The sequence below is a fragment of the Trachemys scripta genome, chromosome 2, assembly GCF_013100865.1.
Source record: "Trachemys scripta elegans isolate TJP31775 chromosome 2, CAS_Tse_1.0, whole genome shotgun sequence".
In the NCBI taxonomy this organism is placed as follows: domain Eukaryota; kingdom Metazoa; phylum Chordata; order Testudines; family Emydidae; genus Trachemys; species Trachemys scripta.
Window position 1 is genome coordinate 1,734,809 of NC_048299.1, and position 22,434 is coordinate 1,757,242.

Genomic DNA, 22,434 nt, shown 5'->3' on the forward strand with positions numbered 1-22,434 from the left:
ATTCTTCTTGTCCTGCTCTCTAGCCACTGTCTTGTTTTCCTGCTTTCTCTCCATTCCCAGCATGCCCTACGTTCCAGGGAAATTCCCCCTCCCTTTATTTAAAGGCACAGATGTAATCACTCTGCCACTTACAAATACATCTTAAAATAATAATTTAAAAGTTATTTTCTCCTGCTTACCTACCAATGCCATAAAGTTCTGGTTTCTCTTCTGGTACAATAGGTACCAACAACTTATAAATGTGTGTTTTTATTCTAGCTCTAGAACTAAAAGTTTTTTCTAAAGCATTTAGAGCCCACTCAAAGCCCATTGGGGTCAATGAGACTTTTGGATCAGGGGAAATTCCTGTCAAATTCCCCTAATTTTTCTCAGTCTGTTTCCTCATATTGGCGTAAACATTTACCTCTTCCTATTATTTCATGCGATGCTCTATAGGCAGACAAAAGACTGTCATGTTCCTGTCCGGAGGAGCTTACAGCTTAAATAGGAGCTTATAGTAGATGTTAAATAAATCCCTTGCTACTCTACCCTGCAAATAATTGTGAATAATAGTGTCTCTTCACATTCATAATAGCACTTTGCAAACCTTAATTATCATTGTCTGTTTTGGTAAAATATTTCTGTTAAATTGTCAGTTTGCCTGCGTATCATCTAGTCTGACACCAGTTTATCATCAAACATTGTCTGCATTGATCCCCCCACCCCCTCCACGCACACAGCAGTTTTGTTTCCTCCACATTCCGCCCCAGTACACACATTCACACCTTTATCCTCTGCATGCAGGAAGCAGTGCTAGCTTAAAACCTGGCCTGGGAAGCTTGTTACACCCTCCTTGCTGAAGTGAACCATATCAAATTCAGTCATTTAGCGGTATAATAGCTAAGAGACACCAACAGAAAACCCAGCATACTCTTGCCAAACCAGGAACTGGTTTAGGATGCTAGTAGCATCTGTAGGATCCCATTGTGCTAGCTAGGAGTCCTCTATTAATGGTAGTCAGAAATTGAACATTGTAAAGTCCTCCTTTTCTAAACACACTTTTTTGTGTCTTGGTGCATGTGTATTACCATACAGAGGTGGTGTATGCACTTGTATATGTATTGTGCATTGTTATCAAAACACTTTAATAGGTGTATAAATTTTAAATTCCCATTTTCTGGCCCTCAAAGGTACGTCTAGGATTTGGCAATATACTTGTATTATTAACTGCATGTAATTAACTGGCACCGATATGCCAATAGGCATCTTTAGGTAACTATGAGCTTTTAATAAAGCCTTATGCAGATCCCCTTGAATCTCTCCTGTCTTCCGCTGAGCTCTTCAAGACTCCCAATCTGTCTTGTTCAGCCTCATCAGTCAGAACTCCCTTCCTGCTCAATGACGCTTTCCCCCCATGCACTGCTTTGTCCCTCATCCTACACGTTCTCTGTTGATTCCCATACATGCCTGGCAAACCCCAGATGGTTTAAGGTTTTCAGGTAAATTGTGGGTTGGAGCAGAATAGAGGGAATCTTTAAGGACAGTTGTGAAACGCTGAGTTTTCTGAGATCTCATAGGAACATGGAATTGCCAGACTAGACCAGATGATTCAAATAACTGCGGTGTTTGGGTTTTCACAAAACAACCAAATATTGAGAGACTTGCAGTCATAGGCGGTGAGTTATATTCTTTTGTGGTGCCCGGGCTCCAGGAATATTCAGGGCTGGGGGCCCTGCTCCACCAGTATTTGGAGCTGGGTCTCTCCCCTTGGCCACCCCTCCCCCTGCGCGTCTCCCCCCCTGCCCCGCTGCGTCCCTGCCTGAAAAAAAGCAGCGCGCACCTCTCCTGTGCCTGCTTGTGCTGCCGGTATAGCACATTTCTACGTGGATGGCTCCCGGCATCAACTGCTGTCTGCTGCCCCAGGGTCCTAGTGCCCCCATCCACTAATGGCAGGGCAGGCTGCCCTTACCCGGCCCTTCCGCCCTAGTCCTGAGCCTCTCCAACGCCCCAAACCCCTCATCCCCAGCCCTCATCCTCCCGCACCCTAATCCTCTGCCCCAGCCCTGAGCCCCCTCCTGCATCATGAACCCCTCATCCTCAGCCCCACAGCCTTCCCCCCTGCACCCCCTCATATCCCCAAACTCCCTCCCAGAGCGTGCACCCCCTCCCCCTTCCACGCACCTCCTCCTCCCCCCAAACTCCCTCCCAGAACGTGCACCCCCTCCCCCCCCAAACTCCCACCCAGAACCTGCACCCCATAACCCCTCCTGCACACCCACCCCCTGCCCCAGCCTGGAGCCTGCACCCCACCCAAACTCCCTCCCAGAGCCTTAGGCAGGTGGGGTGCAGAGTTTGGGGGGGGAGTTGGAGGAGGCGGGTTCTGGACACTACCAAAATTTCTACAGATCTGCCACACATGCTTGCAATAAAATCACATGTTGGCAACACTGGGATTCTGACTTTGGGCCTATGGTAGTTGTAACGTTTGGTGTAAGTGAACCCTTGCAGGAGCCCAGTAGGCGCTATTTGACTCCGAGTTTGAGTTCATTCAGACCCCAGTGTTTTCCTCTGTCCCAGCTCTTACTGATGGGTCTCTGCTGCTTTTGTTTTTCTTTCTGAAGGGATTAGACAGTTCAGTTCCGTTTATACAGTAGTAGTTACTGGAGATGCACACACAGCCCCAGCAGGGACAAGTGACCATGAACATGATGCTTAAGCGCTTTCTTTTATGTTTTGCTAGATAAATATTTAGGAGTGTGCAGCTGTGCCTGGGAGGTCAGCAGTGTTGCCAGGCTCCTATGAACTACTCTTTCCCAGAAAAAAATGAATCACAAATAAGGGATGTCTTTGTTCACCTGGCTCCTCCAAGTTATGTTCTAACTCGATGTAATTTTCTGGTGAAAGTACACCCTAAAGGGTAGGGTGTGCTGCTGGCACTAATTTCTCAGCATTTAAAGGCATCTGAACATCTTGTGGTTTATAAATACTCCATTCTTGATTTTTATCAAGCTTCTTCAAATCCCATTCCTTCCTCCATTTCTCTTTAGAACCTTCATTAAAATTGTAGAACTGCGGCACATTGATGGGTCTGATTTCACTGAAAAATCATGCGTGCTGTCAGTCTTAGCAAGAGTTCTGCCACTCAGCGTAACATGAACCATATATACAGAAGTAATTCAGCTTAGTGACTTACTGGTAAGTGTTGCTGCTTTTTCTTCACATTTCAGTATTCCCAAGAGAGATCACGGGTGAAAAAATGTCCTACAAAGAGTTTCTGGATCGCAATGAGACCTGGGCGATGGACGAGAGAGACCTTTGCTTTGAACCACAGTCAATATTCAGACCCATGGAGGGGACAGGTAAGGCTGTATTAACCTACACCGTTGTTAAAATAACCTTAGGGCTGCACCCTAGCCAACAGAATCCTGGAATCTCACCACCTCACTTAAGGTTGTTTTTTCTATCCCATACTCACATTTTTTTCCTAAATGCATTGCCCATAGTTCCAAAGACCTTAACACCCCAGTGAGTTATATAGACTGTCAACCTGGTGTTCTAATCTGGCACAGGACACAATCTAAAAAAATAAAACAGCAGAATAGGTTATCTGGTAATTGTACCCTTGTGCCCTAATGAGCTCTGTGGAAATGGGATGCTGCTGTGTGAGCCAATTTAAATTGAGTCATTTTTGGTCTTTTTGTTAAGATTGTAGTAAGATTGGTCTTTTTGTTCAAGATCTGTGAAAATGAACTGTACTTCAACTCACCTCCATGTATTTTTGAAGCACTGTGACAGAGATTGAAGCATATAGCTCACATCTACCAGTGATCTTGGACTGACATAAATCTACTCCTTTAGAGCACTTTGTTTGAGGAAACTCATATCTGTAGTCATAATAATGACAGTCTTGGTATCTTTTTTAACTAGTAGTCTCATGGTATCTTTTTCAACTAATTAGCTAGGGTCTGCGTTATATTCACTCCATATTAACAGTAATGTTTGTCATCAAAACACATCTGTCCTTATTGTAGACACTCTCTCATATATATATATATATATATATATATATATTTTTTTTAAAGAAAAGCATAGAATCATAGAATATCAGGCTTGGAAGGGACCTCAGGAGGTCATCTAGTCCAACCCCATGTTAAAAGCAGGACCAATTCCCAACTAAATCATTCCAGCCAGGGCTTTGTCAAGCCGGACCTTAAAAACCTCTAAGGAAGGAGATTTCACCACCTCCCTAGGTAACCCATTCCAGTGCTTCACCACCCTCCTAGTGGAAAAAGTTTTTCCTAATATCCAACCTAAACCTCCCCAACTGCAACTTGAGACCATTACTCCTTGTTCTGTCATCAGGTACCACTGAGAACAGTCTAGATCCATCCTCTTTGGAACCCCCTTTCAGGTAGTTGAAAGCAGCTATCAAATCCCCCCTCGTTCTTCTCTTCTGCAGACTAAACGATCCCAGTTCCCTCAGCCTCTCCTCATAAGTCATGTGCTCCAGCCCCCTAATCATTTTTGTTGCCCTCCACTGGACTCTTTCCAATTTTTCCACATCCTTCTTGTAGTGTGGGGACCAAAACTGGACACAGTATTCCAGATGAGGCCTCACCAATGTCGAATAGAGGGGAATGATCACGTCCCTCGATCTGCTGGCAATGCCCCTACTTATACAGCCCAAAATGACGTTCGCCTTCTTGGCAACAAGGGCACACTGTTGACTCATATCCAGCTTCTCGTCCACTGTAACCCCTAGGTCCTTTTCTGCAGAACTGTTTCCTAGCCATTCGGTCCCTAGTCTGTAACAGTGCATGGGATTCTTCCATCCTACGTGCAGGACTCTGCACTTGTCCTTGTTGAACCTCATCAGGTTTCTTTTGGCCCAGTCCTCTAATATGTCTAGGTCCCTCTGTATCCTGTCCCTACCCTCCAGCGTATCTACCACTCCTCCCAGTTTAGTGTCATCTGCAAACTTGCTGAGAGTGCAGTCCACGCCGTCCTCCAGATCATTAATGAAGATATTGAACAAAACCGGCCCCAGGACCGACCCAGGCAGCGCTTGAAACCGGCTGCCAACTAGACATGGAGCCATTGATCACTACCCGTTGAGCCTGACGATCTAGCCAGCTTTCTATCCACCTTGTAGTCCATTCATCCAGCCCATACTTCTTTAACTTGCTGGCAAGAATACTGTGGGAGACTGTATCAAAAGCATTGCTGAAGTCAAACCTTTTGTTCAAAACTGTCAGATTTCTTCCAGCCTTGGATCCCATTGCCAGATTTTAGTTCAGATGGGATTTTTACTATTTAAACAACAGGTAAACAGATTAGAATTGGATGCACTGTGTTCTGCCTCTGCTCATGGAGACTAGAGCATTTCATGAACCAAGCTGAAGTGACATTTACTGTATGTTCCTCATCAAGGGGTGCCAGCAGATGCTATTGTTGTCCATATTTTTGTTAAATGTTTAACTGGGAACTCTTGGAAGGGCAATATCTTATTTGTTACTTTCCTAGCAGTTTGGACAAAAATGGACCATAAAGCCGAAGGCTTGTTCTTGGGATCAAATTTCTACCTTTTATAATTTTCTTCACTTGTTGAAGTTCATAAAGCTTGTCTGTCTTTCCTTCCTCACTACTTGCCTGCCTGCCTCCCTCTCAATTTACTATTACCTAAACCTCATCTATTGTTTATATAGCACCAATAACTACAATATTGGGTTATGCTCTCTCCCTCAGCACACCAAAATGTACTGGATTGTATTTCAATTTGGGTATATAGGTGCATGATGAGATGCTCCATCAAGTCCAAACAAGAAATTCTGAAAAATGCAATTTCACCCAATAGTTAACCCAGAACTGCACTTTAATACTTGTCTACAAGACTCACAGTGTAGGATTAATATGTAGAGGTGTACAAATTGCATCCAATAAACTTGTTTATCACTGGCTACGATCATAACTAGATCAAGTATCCCATTTTATATATAACAGGAAACCAATGGAAAAAGCTGTGTTTCCGTGTGAGGGTTTGTGCCTCTGGTTACCGGGCAATATGGCCTAGTGGCCAGAGTCCATAGAGTTGGCCCTGGCTGCAGGGCAATGTGGCCTAGTGGCCAGAGTCTCTAGGGTCACCCCGGGTTGCAGGGCAGCACAGCCTGGTGGCCAAAGACTCTCCCACCCCAGCCTAACCGCGGCATAGGACCTTGCCCCTGGCTCAGCGGGGGGTGGAGGGGGTCCGACCGAAACACGCTGAGGCTTGCTGGGGGCAAGGTACAGTCACCCCCCCGGATCGCTTCCTACCAGCTTGAGCGTTGAGGTCTCCCATGAGTCCCTAGGTTCCCTGCGGGCCTCCGGGTTCCTCCTGTAGTAGGGCTTCGAGCCGGCCTGGAGAAACTTCAGTCCCCGGCGCCTCCATGGGCGGTGGCTGGTCCTTCGCTGGAGCTTCCCGGTCAGGTCCTTCCCCTGCGTCTGCCAGCCCAGACTGAGCTGGGCTCCTTCCTTTTATACTCCCAGAGCACTTGGAGCATGCCCAGTACGGACGGGGCGGGACTTCCACCGTCAGTGCTACTGGCCTGACGCTGCTGGGGCTGGTGCGGGGCGGTGCTGCCCCGTCACATTCTGGAATAAATATTCTTGCAGTTAAAATTCTTGCACAGGTGTTTTGTTTCTTTTTATCCCTGTATGAATGTACACTATGGATATCTTATAACTACGAGTAATCCAATTACTGAGCGAGTCACTAGTTCTAGACTGTTGGGGCAAAACTTAGTTTTTTTCCTGTTTTCACCTAATTGACCTTTTTCCCAGCCCTCCCACTATTCGAATACTGGGCGCATATCCTTTTCCTGGTGTTTAGAGCTACGGAAGCTGTGTTTTCTGTAAGTCTTGTATGCATAGTCCTTTTGCCAAAAAGGAAACTTGTTCAGTCAGATTGAAGGATGTTTCTTTATGGGTGTCCATGCAAATTACACAAGGATTGTCACGTTTCCAAAGAAGAGCTATTGAGTCTGACAGCTGAGCATGATTGCATTCAGGCAGCAGTAGAAGTGTTGGACGTCCAAGTCATAAATGTCTTGGGCTGCACAGTGGACAGCGGGCAAGCTGCTGACCTGCACTAAAATTCCTTGGTGCGACTGACTAGCCAGTGTCTAATCTGGGGCATATAACGAAGACTGTTCTCCTCACAGACTTTTAAGGTTAGAAGGGATAATCATAATCATGTAGTCTGCCCTCCTGCACATCCTAGGCCACAGAACCTCACCCACCCAGTCCTGTAATAGACCCATAACCTTCCTCAACCATCTTGTAATGTCTCTGAATGACAGGAGAAATGGGTGATTTCTCTGCCTGGCCCATTATTTTGCTAAATTCATCCTCTGGCTTAACAGCCAATTACACCTCCATGCTGCTTTGAGGGAAATGTATGTATGGCTCATTAAATGCTTTTCCCCAAAGTGCAGTATGGGACATGACAGAATGACATTTGAGTTATCTGAGCTGGAACAGTTTTCATTTCTTCCTCAGATCAGATATACTGGTCCATCAAATCATCCAAGACTTAAATGCTGCTCTTCTTTGAGAGAGGGACATACAGGTGCACCATACAATATTTATTCTACTCTTTAACCTATCTTGGCTACAAAATAACACGGACAACCACATTTTCATGTTGGGTATAAATCTTGTGTGAAAGAGGACAAGTTATCTTTTTTTTTTTTTTAAGGTGGGGGGGAACACCCACATTTCCTAGCTTTGTATAACATCTTGCAGGGCAAAGTTGGTAGTGATGCTCATCCTCCGCATTCTTACATAATCTTGCTCTCCTGTTGTCATCCTTTTGTGGTTACATGTTTGACTTAGTCTCATGTTCCTCAGAGCCCTTCAAGATGCCCAGAGAGGATGTCATGTCTGATCATCTGATATGTCCTTCTGAAATGGAGACTCGCCTACCATTCACAGAGCATTTTGAAGCTTCAGAAGAAGTTCATGGTATAATCCTCCATTGAATATGTTCATGGGCTGCTGTTAACTGGGGGGTTCAGTTTTCAGTTTCTATATATGGAATTCAGGGCTGTCTACAGAAATCCATTAAATTGGCAATAGTGTAAAATTTTACCTCCTTTCTTCTCTTGAATCTCTTTTTGTCAACAGTATTTTCGGCCTGAGGTCTCTCAAGAGACCTTGTTTTTTATCCCCTTTTTGTCCTATTTTATTTTAATTAAAAAAAAAAAAAGCTGAATTAAACCAAAGTTATGGAAAACTTTAACTTCATCTTCAAATGTTTTGTCCCCATTTGTAGTTTTTTTTCACTTTCCAGTTTTCAACATTTGGACCATGGCAGCTTGAGAGCTACTATAACAATAGCTTATTTGGGAGTAGTACCTGAAAGGCACACCACTTCCCTTCCCCTGCCCAATAACATTTGATTAACTTTTTCTTGGTCTGATCTAGTGCCTCTCCGAGTGAATTAACAGGTACAGTATATAGACTCGTGTATCCATTGTTTGTGATGAGAATAAAGTACATTGCTCTGTAAGTTAATGGACCTAATGAAATAAGTTTGTGTTGGAAACAAATCCGAATTCAAAAGGATGATAGCAGTGTCAAATGTACTTTGTTTCTTACAGCACCCCATGCAGCTATGATTGTACCTGAACTGCCTTCTCTGGGATCCCCATATTCTCCTGCAGAACTTATCGATCCATCTGCCTTCATCAGCCTGGATTCAACTACACAGTCTCTGCTGAATATAGCAGGTGAAACACACTTCTGCTGCTACCATGCTACTTTATAACTGGGGTCAGAGGGATCTGCGGGTCAGAAACTGTTAAGTGTATTAATCTTAAAAAGAGGATCATATTTGGCTTTTCCAGTTATATAAAATGAGTCAAGATTAAGAAAATATCCCATTGGAAAGAACATAAAATGCTTCAACTCCATTTTCAGTCAGAGATTTCTTAAGGTATTTGGGAGCAAAATATCCCATTGAGAGAGTGCCTCTAATGCTGGTGGATCTTAAAATTGGTATTCGTTATTATCCCTTTCTTAATCCCTTAGATCCATAATAATATCAGAGGAGAACATGTTCAGGTCCTGTAAGGTTTCCCAAGATGAACTAATAAGTTCTTGCTAAGAATGAAGTTGCAAGAACAGCAAAGCCTGTACCACATGAGTAAATATGTGGTTGCAATGTGTAGTTGAGCATCTGTTTTGAAGTCCAGAACCAGTGCTGTTGACATTGACAGGGCTATATGTACTAATTGTTTCCCTTAGCACCTGCAAGAGTGACAGTGCCTGAAGAACATTGGCTGGGAGCTCAGCATGCTGTGGAGGGGCTAGATGAATCTTCCTTTGTAGAGCCACCAGGTAAAAATAAAAGTATTGGGTTGTCCCCCAGAAAATTTTCTGGAGTCTTTCAGCAGGATTTGAATGCTAGAAATAGATGGTCTTTCCTTCCCTCTTAAAAATGGAGGCTAAGAGCTGTATTGTGGGTACTATAGCATGACTAAGACACTGCTGTATTGATTCTGTAACATCCTTGGAATAGAAAAAAATCTTCATTGGAGGTATGTTTTCTTACGGCAAAGTGCTCAGAATTGGGAAAAGAAATAAAATGAATTGTGAACTTCAGGTATCTCTCTGAAGATGGATTTATCCTTTGCTATCTGGGGGGTCTATGTTCACTCCCAAGTGAGTTATTTGGGTGGACAGAATCAAGGAGCTTTTCTTGATGTTGATAATAAAGCCTTGTGCTTGAGTATCCTGCAGAGTCAGAGACATAGCTCTGTATGCCACTGCTAGGGATAGATCTCTGATTAAGATGTTGTCCAGGAGGGTTTACGGCTGGATCTGTGTGACCTGAGTCGGTCTATGATTATCACCAATATCTTTATAAAGACCTACAAGGCAGAGGACAAGTCAAATGGGAGCATCAGATATTGATAATGCTTCCTGATGTAGGCAAACCTTGGGAACCTGTGGTGGCACGGTCTGATTGAGATGTTGGAGGTATATGCATCCGCCAGATCTACTGAAGTCCTAAAATCTCTCTGGGACAGAGATGTCACTATAAAGGTTAGGGTCTCCACCTGGAACTTTGTTTTCTTCATCCACCTGTTGAGCCTTTTGAGATCCAGAATGGCTCTCATTCCACCTGTAAACATCTGAATGATGATGATGATAGATTTTTCAGGGTTCTACTCCATCTTCTGAGAGAATGCTCTCTATTACTCCCACATCCAGGAAATGAGAAATCTTGTTCTGGATTAAACCATGCTTTATGGGGTGGTTTAAGATGTAGGACTGGATGAAAAATGGATGGGGTGAAGCCGTAACTCAAGGGAGTATCCCTGACCCACTAGTCCATGGGCAAAGAAACCCATTTCTCCAGGAAATGGAAAATCCTGCCCCCAGGCTTCAGCTCTAGGCAGAGATCTATGCAATCTTTGTCATAAAGAGGCTTTGTGAATGGCAGGGTTCCCTCGGGGCTTTGCTCTGGAGAACAAGTTGTCTCTTCACTGGTGTTTCTGTGAGGATGAAAGCCGAAAGGAATGCCTTTGCCTGAAGGCCATTCTGTACTCTCTCAAAAGGTATGGTATGGCATTAGGAAGGACTGTTTAGATTTTGAGGCACTGTCTGCCATTACTTGGTCTAGCTTCTCTCTGAAAATCAGGGCTCCCATGAATTTGGTGGAGCACAGGACCTGCTTCAAGTGACTATCCTCCTTCCAGGGATGGAGCTATAGGTGGCACCTGGTCACTGAGCTGGAGGCCAAGGCTTTGGCTGAGAATCTCATTGCATCCACTGAGGTTCAACAATGAATGCTGTTGTCAGGGAAACTTTCTTTAATTAGAGCCAAAGTCAGGGTGATCTCTTATCATTGAAGGCTCTGCGATATTCCAGCCAGGAGAGAGATGCCTTCACAAAGCAAATAGCATTAGGGATGGCCTGAGGGAGACTGACAAAACCTCAATCTTTTTTGAGAGTAGCCTCTGTTTTTCTATACATGGGGTCCTCAGGATAGAACTCCCCTTCTGAGGGGAAAACCATATCTTTAGCCCAGGACTCTAGGATAGCATCAGCCTTTAGTATCTCAGTAATTGGGACTTTTGGTTCCTGGATCCTATACAACTTAAGATCATTTCCGAGCATAGGGATTACTCCACGGACACAATCACACATCAGTTGGCTTAATCTTAAAGGTATGGGACTGCTCCCCAGAATGCAGAGAAGATCAAGAGAGGGGTCTGGCACAAGTGATCAATTCCTTAAAATGGTTGTCCGCCCAGGGCAAAGTTCACAAGGACAATGACTTCCAGGTCCCCATATCCTCTCAATCGATGCCAGCCTGAAGGGCTGGGGAGCACACATGGAGTCCCAAACAGTTCAAGGCAGCTGGCACCTGGAGGAAAGAACCCACAGCATAACCTCCTAGAACTAAGGGCGGTCAAGCTGGCTCTATGAAAGGTTCCAGACCAGCCTAGAGGGGAACCAAGTCCTGCTTCAGTCAAACAATATGACCACGGTCACACATGTGAACAACCAGGGGGCAACAGGGCCATCCTTAGGATTTATGGGGCCTTACGCGGCAGTATTAAACTGATGCCCCTATGCCTGACTTGCTCTTAGCAACGCAAGCATAAGCTTACAGTATTGGAAAACTTGCCACATGCACTTTATTAAAAACAGTTTAAGCAAATTTAGCACGCTATAATGCTGATGGACTATACTTGCACTAAAGAAGTAGCGCTATAGAAAAAATTCTGATTTATTGACAGAATGATGCAAATAATATAACTTTACATTTGTCAACATTTTATTGGAAATTTCTATGGAGAGGTATTGAAACAAGGATTTGTTTTTAATTAAAAGCAATCTTTCTGGCTTTTTTGGCTGCAAAATCAGTAATAATGTCATCGTATGACAAAGACGAAATTATGTGTTATTCGATTGCAAGAATAGCAAGACCAGTCAAGCATTCCTGACTCATTGTAGAGCGGAGATAGTAGAATCAGAAGAACGGAGTTTCTGAAAACTAGAGCTCATTTAAAAACTGTTACAGGAATTGTCAGTAGAATATGAGTGGCAATGTACACATTAGGATATATGTCAAAAGTTTGCTGGGATGAATAAACTGTACAGTGTCCATCACCACCTTTGCATTTGGCAACATTGATGACAAAGTACTCAATTCTTCATACAGTTCAAGTCCATTTAAATCAAAACTATCACCGTGCTTCAGGGCGCTCTCTAGGTTTTGCACTTTGTCATTAGCTGCTCTTGTTTTCCTATTTCGTTGAATTTAGTTTTGTCATACAAAAATCCAAACTGTTCATAGTGTGCTCGTAAGGTATTAAACCTTTCATTAACAGCAGATATTGCTTTATCCATCACAACATTAAAAATTCAACCTCAAATTTCTTTTCTGGATCTTCTATGGGCTCATCTGCTCCTTCATATTCCACTTGCTGTTTTTTCCTCAAAACGCTTGTCATGTTCTGACATGGTAATTTTGGTTCTACACAAAGTGCCTCTGCAAAATCCCTTGCTGTAACATGTGCTTCTTTGAATCCAGTTTCTCTGTATTTCACTAAAAAGTCTTGTGTGTGGTTTATAAGGTAAGTGTTGAATCAAGTTGCATCATTGGACTCTGCATTAGTTTGCTTACACTTGAGATTGTATCAAGAATGTCATACCACATTACGACAGATGTTAGAAACTTGAGGCTGGATATTTCAGAGGCCAATGACTGTGCTTCAATTTTAGCTTTTGGATCTCTGGCATCTTCCGAAAGAGCAACCAGCGCTTCGTAAACTTCCTCAGATTGATATTGCAACGTTTTTATACTTTCTACTCTGCTTTCCCAGCGTGTCTCAGATAGAGGCTTAACAGTAATACCACTGACATGTGCTTTGAATATTTGCCATCCTTGAGTGGAAGCTGAAAAGAGCATGTAAATGCGTTGCAGCAAACCAAAAAAAGAAATAGCTTCTACAGAAGACTTGGCCATATCTCACAAAATCAAATTAAGACTGTGGCATGCACACAGAACAAAAAAGGCTTGTGGATTTTTCCTCCAGCGATCCATTGCACACCAGAAATGTGTCCTCTCATAGTGGTGCCCTTATTGTAGCCTTGTCCTCTGAATGTTCATTATGGACATTCCCATTCGTTTTAGTTCATCAAGGAGAGCTTAAAGAAGTCCAAAACCTGTAGTGTCCTCTACTTCTAAAAATGTGATAACAGATTCCTTAACTTAATTTCACCATTAAGAAAGTCTTTTGTAGTAATTGGTTTCTTGAATTTCCTACCTCTGATGTCTTTAGGATATTCGAGACCTTCTATTCTCACAGGGCCTTTCTCAAGTATAATGTCACATAATTTTTTGTTTAAATATTGTGGTCATGCGCCATTGTTATCTATATCCCATGCTAGTACAGTTTTAAAAGTTGTAATTTCTTGTTTTGTGTCTGCATCTGTTTCAAATGATTGCTCCGTGTATTGTTGAGTTTCTTGAACTTTGTCTGCATAAAAATTTTCTTCGGCAGTTACTGTGCCTTTGCCAGAATGCTAAAATAATTAATTGGGTGGATGTAGCTTACTCCTGAAAAGGATCCCTTTAAAAATTTCACTTTCTCACTCAATGTATCTACTCCTTGTATCTGTTGAGGGTCAGGTCTGCTGACTTCAGTGACAAGTGTGTGTTTATTAGATTTTATTCCTGTTAACCCTCCAGGGGAGATGCAGCAGGGAGAACCAACAAAGGTGATGCTAGTGCATGCATGATCATCAGTTTTTAACTAAGTTCCATTTTCATAGCCATGTGCTGTACCGCATTGTTGTGACTCTCGGGAGACAGTGGGACTGCACAGGTATAACTGAGAGGAGAATTACACTGAAGTTGTACAGGTGTAATGGAATTTGATCTGCAGAATCCTCATTATTGGTGGTGGTGAATAAGCCAGAAAGAATATAGCTTTACTCGGATTCCAAGTTGAGTGTTGTGGTGGCAGCTAGAAAAACAGTCTTATAAATGGGGTAAACTTGTTTTGGAGTCATTAAAGGTACATCTGTGCAGCAAGCAGCAGCCCGTAGCAGCAAGTCTCAGAACCTGGGTCAACAGACTTGGGTTCTCAGGGCTTGGGCTACTGCACTAAAAATAGCTGTTGTAGATGTTGCAGCTCTCTGAAGCCTGTGGACAGGGGCGGGCTTCAGATCCCAAGCTCCATCCCAAACTGCAAAATCTAGAATAGCTATTTTTAGCGCAGTAGCCCAAGCCTCTCAAAGTCCAAGTTGGTCAACTCCGGCTCTGAGATTTGCCGCCACATGCTGCTGCTCACTGTGTAGACATATCCTGAGATGCCATTAGTGTGGAACACCATAATGGTATTTTTAGAGTCACTTTTCAGAGTAGAACCAAACTTCCTTATTTCAGTATTTGAGTAGTAGCATATTTAATTTGTGTTTCAGTAGTGTCCAGTGGCCTCTATTGGGATCCATTTATGTTACTAGGCATGGTACGAATGCATCCAAAGTCGCAGACCCTTATTAAAAGAGCTCATGTTATATACAGATAGTGTTTCCAAATTCACTCACATGTAATCAACAAAAATTCCTTTTGTGTACCTAGAACCCCCCAGGATAGCTGATGCAGCAGAACAATATTTCCCAGGAAGTCCAGTGGCTGCTGCACCTGCTGCTGTTCCTCCTGCACTAACAGAGCCTACAGGGGAGACCAAAGCTACTGACACACCACAGGTTGAACCAACAGGTAAGATCTGTGGGTCTGTGTTGGTGATGGATTATTTGGTGATGGATTTAAGATTATGAAGAAACCATGGAGGGAAATATGCACAAGCAACAACTTCACAAGACCTATCATCATGGTGGAGACTCAGACAATACTAAAGACGATGAAACATAGGAAGGCAGTGGGACGGTTGTACCAATTGAGTCATTTAAATATTTGGCCATGAGGGAGTGGTAATGATGAATTTTTTCAGTGTCATTCTCTGTACTGGAAAAATGCCCGATGTGTGGAGGAAGAGCACACTGGATATGTACGAGGGTCACACAACAATAGTGATAACTAGCTGTGGCTATAGTGAGTCATTCACTGTGAGGGTAGGTCTATATAAAGGATCAGCTTTAGGCCCATTCCCGTTTGTGATTGTAATGAACACCGTGACATATTCTTTGAGTAATGGTCCTTATGTGTACTCCACTCCATGTACCCGAGACTGGAGATTCGTAGCAAGTAGTGTCTGTTGGTCTGTGCATGCTCAGTTGCTCTCCTTGTGCTCTGAACTGAGGGCATAATGGGCAGTGCGGACTGACACATCTCCAATTTCTCCTTACCACCATATAGATTCACTCGGAATTCTGTGTCCGTTATAGTCTTCCTCTACTGTCAATACTTGTAAATATATATTGTAAATAGTTTTTAGCAAATTTAGACTTGATGTGTTAGTGTTTTTGTAGCTATTATAGTTAGTATAGCTCCCCATCTTGGGAAGCTTCTCCCCGTGGAGAAGGAGTATGTCAAGAATCCAGGGGTTTAAGAACTGTATCTTCTGACCCCATTTCTTCTCCATCAATGATGAACACCAGCATTGCCTTGGAGAGGCTCACATCGCTGCCAAGTGTAGCTTCTGCTGCTCCTTCCCCCCTCAAACCCATGAGGGACAAGAGTTCCATCTGCAGAAACACTTCATGGGGAAGGCCATGAGACAGGCCCCAGTTGGACCCAGGCCAGGGAGAACCCCCCGTACAATAGCCTTAGATTGCAAGCAGCACCATTCCAAGCATGAGTTTTGGAGTAGAGGCCAAAAGAGTAGGGGATATTACTATAGGCATAAGGACAGATGCCTGTCCTAGATCTGCCTCTTTAAAAAGAAAAACCAAAAAAAAGTATCCCTCCCCATCTTGGTCCAAGTTGGTTGAGTCCTCATGCGCAGGTCCTAAGGAATTAGGTCTACATAAACCTTCCATCCAAGAATGAAAGGCGCAAAGGAAGGAGGATACGATGGTACTGGGTCCAGCTGCATCCCACAATCTAAAGATTGGCATCAGCTAGTCCTGTCTCAGAGCTCCACATTGGACGCCCATTTGATGATGCCCATACCCTCTGACTGGGATCCTCTAAGTACAGACCACTGAATGCTTGGATCCGTCAATCCCCACCTTGGATGACTTGAACTACAGGAAAGATTCAAACCTTTACCTTGTTGAAGGATATTTTCACTCTGCCATATTCACAATCCCCTCTTCTATTGGGCCCGGTCCTCCTTAGAGTGATTTCAATGCCAGAAACCACTTTGAGGAGAAGAACCTCCTGTACTGCACTCACAAGTTAGAGCATTCTTCCACCAGTACTGATGGCACTGCTGATAGAACAGGAGTCTGCCTGTTGCTACTTGTGGGACCTGTGCTGTCGAACATATTAGTTAATGATCTGGAAAATGGAGTGAACAGTGAAGTGGCAATGTTTGCAGATGATTATACATTTATTCAAGATAGTTAAATACAAAGCAGACTGCAAAGAGTTACAGTGGGATCTCCCAAAACTGGATGATTGGGCAACAAAATGGCAGATGAAATTCAGTGTTAATAAGTGCAAAGTAATGCACATTGGAAAAAATAATCCTAACTACACACACATGGGTTCTAAATTAGCTGTTACCATTCAAGAAAGAGATCTTGAAGTCACTGTAGCTAGTTCTCTCAATGCGCAGCTGTGGTCAAAAAAGCTAACAGCATGTTAGGAACTATTAGGAAAGAGATAGGAAATATCATCATGCCACTATATAAATCCATGTTGCGCCCACCCCTTGAATATTGTATCCGGTTCTGGTTTCCCCATCTCAGAAAGGATCTGGTGGAACTGGGAAATGTTCAGAGAAGGGCAACAAAGATGATCAAGGGTATGGACCGGCTTCCATATGATGAGATGACAACTACACCATCTTCCTATATCTGGATGACTGGCTACTAATGGGCAGATCAAACCAGGAGGTCCAGCTGGTGACCATATTCTTACTGCACCTTCCGAAATCACTGGGGATCTGTGTAAACAAAGAAAAGTCCACTTTGATTCCCATGAAGACTATAGATTTCATAGGATCAATCCTAGACTTGTCCTCAGGAAAGACCTACTTCCTTCTAGACAGATTTCAGGCTATGGCCATATTGATAAATCAAGTCACCCTCAGACCTCACACCGCAATCAGGGTCTGTCTTTCCTTACTAGGCCACATAGCTGCATGTACATATATAACGCCATTTGCCAGACTCCACTTCAACTGCCTGCAGGCCTGGCTTCTGTCTGTTTACTCACCGTGGTGTTCAGGTTATCCTTATCTGGTAACAATCCCAGAAAAGGTCAGAGCCTCTCACATATGATGGACAAAACTGGACCAGGTACAAACGGGAGTTCCCTGGCTTCCATCCACAACTGACACAACCATAATCACGGATGCATCCCTCATAGGAAGCCCATATGGACAATCACACTGCACAATACACTAGGGAGGCTAGAATGAATATCCATCTGCTGGAGATGAGGGCAGTTTGCCTCGCCTGCAAAGAATTCCTCCACCTCATAGGGTTCTGTTGCATCCATATAACATTGGACAACATGACAGTCTTTTATATAAACAAACCGTGTGATCGCGATCTCATCCTCTGTGTTTAGGGGCAGTGAAGTTATGGAACTGGTGCGTTAAGAACCACATAGCACTCTGCAACATACCTATCATGTGCAGAATACTCTGGCAGACAATCTCGGCAGGCACTTCTCCTCAGACCATGAGTGGGAAATTCACAATTCTGTCTTGACTGAAATCTTCATCCAGTGGGGAACGCCTGTTCACCTCCCAACACCTTAGGGCCTGTTCACCCTCCAAGCAAACAAGAAATTCCATCTCTATGGCTCCAGAGCAGCAGTAGGCCAAGACTCCAGGGATACCCTTCTGTTATCCTGGATGGACCATCTAAGGTACCTGTTTCCTCCCATCCCCCTGGAACCATAGGTTCTCTGGAAAATTCTGCATAACAAGGCCAGGTTTATCCTCCTCATACCCTATTGGTCCAGACAATTTTGGTTTCCGGAGCTTCTACAAATGTCATCCCCCTATCCTCTCATCTATATCTGACCCTTTCTGGATTTGTTGACTCAAAAGAAGGGTAGGATCAGACATCCCAACCCAGACCCTGTTCATCTCACAGCCTGGTATTTGAATAGATATCAGACCAGGAATGATCATGTTCAGAGTCTGTCCAAATTGTCCTCAATCACAGCAGAAAACTCTCCACTATAAAATGCTGTCTAGCTAAATGGAGGCGTTCTCTACCTTGTCACAATGGAAGCAGTTATCATGAGAATCCGCAGATATCTCTGTAGTTTTAGGCTATCTGCTGTTCCTCAAAATGTCAGGACTTTCCATTACTTCATTGAAGGTTCACCTGGCAGCAATCAGTACCTTCCATTCTCTGGTAGAAGGCCAATCTATCTTTACTCACCCTACCACAATTGATTCTTGAAAGGCCTCACTAGGTCCTTCCTGCTGGTGACTAAACTCACACCACAATGGAATCTCAACTTGGTACTCTCAGCTTCTACCAAACTACCCTTCAAATTGATGGCTACATGTTCCATGTCATACCTTTCCACTAAGGTTGCTTTCTTAGTTGCTATCACATCAACCAGACTGATGAGTGAACTGGGAGCATTTGTGGCTGACCCACCATATATCATATTTCACAGAGAGAGAGCCTCCTTTTTCCTCAACCCAAAATGTATCCACAGGTAATTTCAGAGTTTCATGTGAATCAACCTATTCACTTATCAGTAGTCTTCCCAAAGCCTCATGCTTCCATCAAAGAAAAGACACTGCACTTCCAGGACATCAGACAGGCCTTGGCCTTCTATCCGCAAAGATCAAAACCTATTAGGAAAACACAAGACTGTTGGTATAGCAGAGCAATTGCGAGGACAAGAATTATCAGCCTAGAGACTTTCTTAGTGGATCTCTAGATGCATCAGTCAGTGTCATCAGTTGACAAGTATTCTTCCTCCAAATGGGGAGCAGGCCCACTCTGAGAGCCCAAGCAACCTCAGTGGCATCTGAGATGTACCAGTAATGGACATTTGTAAGGCAGCTACTTAGAGCTCCATCCACTCCTTTACAAAACATTATGCCCTTGTCCAGGGTTCTTCAGCAGATGCAGTCGTGTGGTCAGTAGTGTTAGCTATCCATACCAACTGCATCCTCACACCCTCCTCCTGTTTGAGTACCGCTTACCAATCACCCACATGTGGAATACATATAAGGACCAGCATTTGAAGAAAAAATGGAAAAGGTTACTTACCTGAAACCTGAGGTTCTTCAAAATGTGTGGTTCCTATCTATATTTTAATACCCACCCTCCTTCCCCTCTGCTTTGGATCTTATCTGATTCATTGTAGGAGAAGGAACTTTATGCCCTCAGTTCGGAACACAAGGAGAGCAACTGCACAGGCATGGACCAACAGAGACTACTTGCTAAACATCTCCTGTCTCAAGTGCAAGGGTACCCATATGTGGAATACAGATAGGGACCACACATCTTGAAGGACCTCTAGTTACAGGTAAGTAATCTCCATTGACAGCAAAGGCTCCATGGAGAATGCTTTTTGCCTATGACATTATGTTGTGCCGTGAAAATAAATCCAAACTGGAAAGGGACCTAGAACTGAGCTAGAAAAAATAGCTTATGAAAATGGCATATGAATCAGCTGGAATCCATGTGGTGCTTTGTTGATAGGGACTACAAGATGCTAGTGAAATTAGATGGTAGAATGTTAGTCTGTGTGACAATTTAAATATCTGGATTCAGTCCTGAGCCATATTGGGAATGTGGATACAGATGTCATGGAGGTGCATGGAGAGTACTTGGTGTAAATTGAGGGAGTTGACAGGAATTTCTGCAATAAGAATATGCCAGGTAAACTAAAGAGCAAATTATATAAGATCATGATTAGGCCAGCCATGATGTGCGGGTTGGAATGTTAGCCAATGAGGAAGAGAGAGATACTACTACTAATTCACACTGCTGTAATGAGTAAGAGCTGTTGGGTAAGACGAGAGCTGATAGGCTATGCACTGAAAGAGTACAAGCCATTATGCAGGTAGTCCCCATCATATAAAATCTGAGGGAATATTGACTGAGATGGCTGGATCATGTGAGACGATATGTGAGATATTTTGGCCAGAAAGTACCAGATCTAATGGCCAGACTCATGGGACAAAGACCAATGAGGAAGACCTAGAAAAAGGTGGTTCAAGATGCTGAAGGAGGATGTGAAGAAAGTTGATGTCAGCTTGGAAGACGAAGAACAAGAGCTGCCGAGCCTGATTGATGGGGTAAGGCGAAGAAGATGATGATTAAAGATTACTTTAAGGGCTCAGATCCATCACTAAAGTTTGAAGGTGTTGGGATCTAGGATTGAGCCCATTTTAGTGAATATAGCATATTATCAAAGCTTCCAGCAAAACCCCACCATGAGTGAAAATTCAGAGGTGGGAGGGTTTGGCTGAATTGTATGGCTAGGGAATGATAAATCTAGTACACCTTCAGTTGTTGCATTAAATATGCCCAGAAGCTGATTAAATGATTCTTTACTACCTCATAACCCACAGCTCTTGCAGAATGTGAAGTTACAAAAACTGGGTTATCTTTATTTGTGGTTAGTAGTGTTTTTATATATATATATATATATATTTATATATTTATGTGTGTGTGTAAGACTAACTTGTGATCCAACTTTGCTTTAATCATACCAAGGTGATCACAAGTTCAATTTATTGATGATTCTTTACCCTGTTGTTCATATTGTTCACGGCCTCCTGTGAGTCTGAGGCCATCTCTACACTGTAAAGTGACTTAACGTATGTCAGCATACAGCCACTGCAGTAATTGCATTGCTCGTGTATGTGTACGCTTTGCTGCTTGTGTCAGCAGTGCGCATCCTCCCTGGGAGCACTTGCATCAATTGTACTGTAAGTGTGGTGCACTGTGGGATGGCTTCTGAAAGCCAGTAACAGTCGATGTAAGCAATGCAGTGTCTACACTGACACTGAGTCACCCTAACTACATCAACAATGACTCTACACCTCTCGTGGAGGTGGAGTTAAGTCAGTGTAGTAGGACAATTACAGCGGCAGGAGCCAAATTTTAGTGTTGACACTTCTGTAGTTAGGTTAACATAAGCTGGGTTGCGTCAACCTAACTCTGTAGTGTAGACCAGGCCTCAGGGTTTGTTGGAGTGCAACAATACTACTTGCCCCTGTATACCTTTCCCAGTAATATATATTCTGTACCAATCATTTAATTTATTTTGGAGAGGGTCATACCCTAGCTGAAACGGTGAACAATAAATATCAGTCAATGACTTGGCTTTGGAAACTCAGTTTCCAAATTGCATAATTGGTATAGCCTAGATATATATAGGGTTTTTTAGATCACCGAGCACAGTAGTGAGAGTATCAGTTATGGCTGGAGAAAGTGAGTCCTGTAGTGTTGATTAAAGGAGGTGGTCAGATTAAAAAGTAAGTTTTATAAAATGAATTTCTTAACCTTTGTCAACACTTTAGATCGGCGATACACAGACTGAGGCTCTCGAGCCGCAAGCGGCTCTTTAAAGTGGCTCTTTGCAGCATGTGATATTAAAACATGGTGTGATTTAACTGGTTAATAACTATTGGGTAATAATCAGGATACTTCTACTATGTTATTAACCAAGTGTAGCTGAAAAATAATAATACTTGCTCAGTCATTTTGCTGTGAGAATAATCTATATAAAATAAAACAATGAAGTCACACTACTGTGGCTCTTTTGGGTAATGTTGATCACCAGTATGGCTCGTGAACCACTGAGTTCTGAGTATCATTGCTTTAGATTATTAAGAATCTAGTTTTAAAACTTAATTTGCTTCCCACCATTTATACTGGTGATCACTTTTTCTGTATTTCACTAAGTTTGGACAACGAAAATAGATATTTTTTGGTTTTGGTAACTATCGTATTCTGACTTGAGTGCCTTCAGACTATGCTGTGTTACATATGGAGCAAATACTTCAGGAGAATATTTAAATCAAAATAAACAGTATGAAAACACTTCTTTGGGTTTTATTAGGGTTTTGTAAAAACAAAACAAAACAAAAAAAAGCCTTGTTTTTAAAAGCTGAAATTTTGGGCTTAAATTGACTGAACAGTGTCCTTGAAGAATTTCAGAGCTTCTGAAGTCATTGGGAACTGGGAGACAGTTGATGACTGTTGAATAAAATAAGAGCCCATGAGCCACATTCTAAAGCCTGTATACTTTCCAAGTGAGTTCTGTTGTCAAGTGCAGAGTCAGGCGTTGCCAGTGCTTGGATCAGAGAAGAAGGTCCTGTTAGTGATTTAATT

The 22,434-nt window shown here is 43.1% G+C and overlaps 1 protein-coding gene across 11 annotated transcripts in view; it reads left to right on the forward strand.

Moving 5' to 3' along the window:
- Positions 1 to 22,434, forward strand: part of MAP4 (microtubule associated protein 4) — a 253,220-nt gene that overhangs the window by 151,400 nt on the left and 79,386 nt on the right. For 10 of the 11 annotated variants that reach the window (XM_034759705.1, XM_034759698.1, XM_034759702.1 and 7 more), the window contains 5 exons: positions 3,207 to 3,338; positions 7,864 to 7,977; positions 8,616 to 8,744; positions 9,262 to 9,354; positions 14,618 to 14,758. In XM_034759705.1, coding sequence (XP_034615596.1) covers positions 3,207 to 3,338; positions 7,864 to 7,977; positions 8,616 to 8,744; positions 9,262 to 9,354; positions 14,618 to 14,758 — 609 coding nt within the window. The remainder of the gene's footprint in view (positions 1 to 3,206; positions 3,339 to 7,863; positions 7,978 to 8,615; positions 8,745 to 9,261; positions 9,355 to 14,617; positions 14,759 to 22,434) is intronic. The other variant, XM_034759699.1, reaches the window with a different exon arrangement.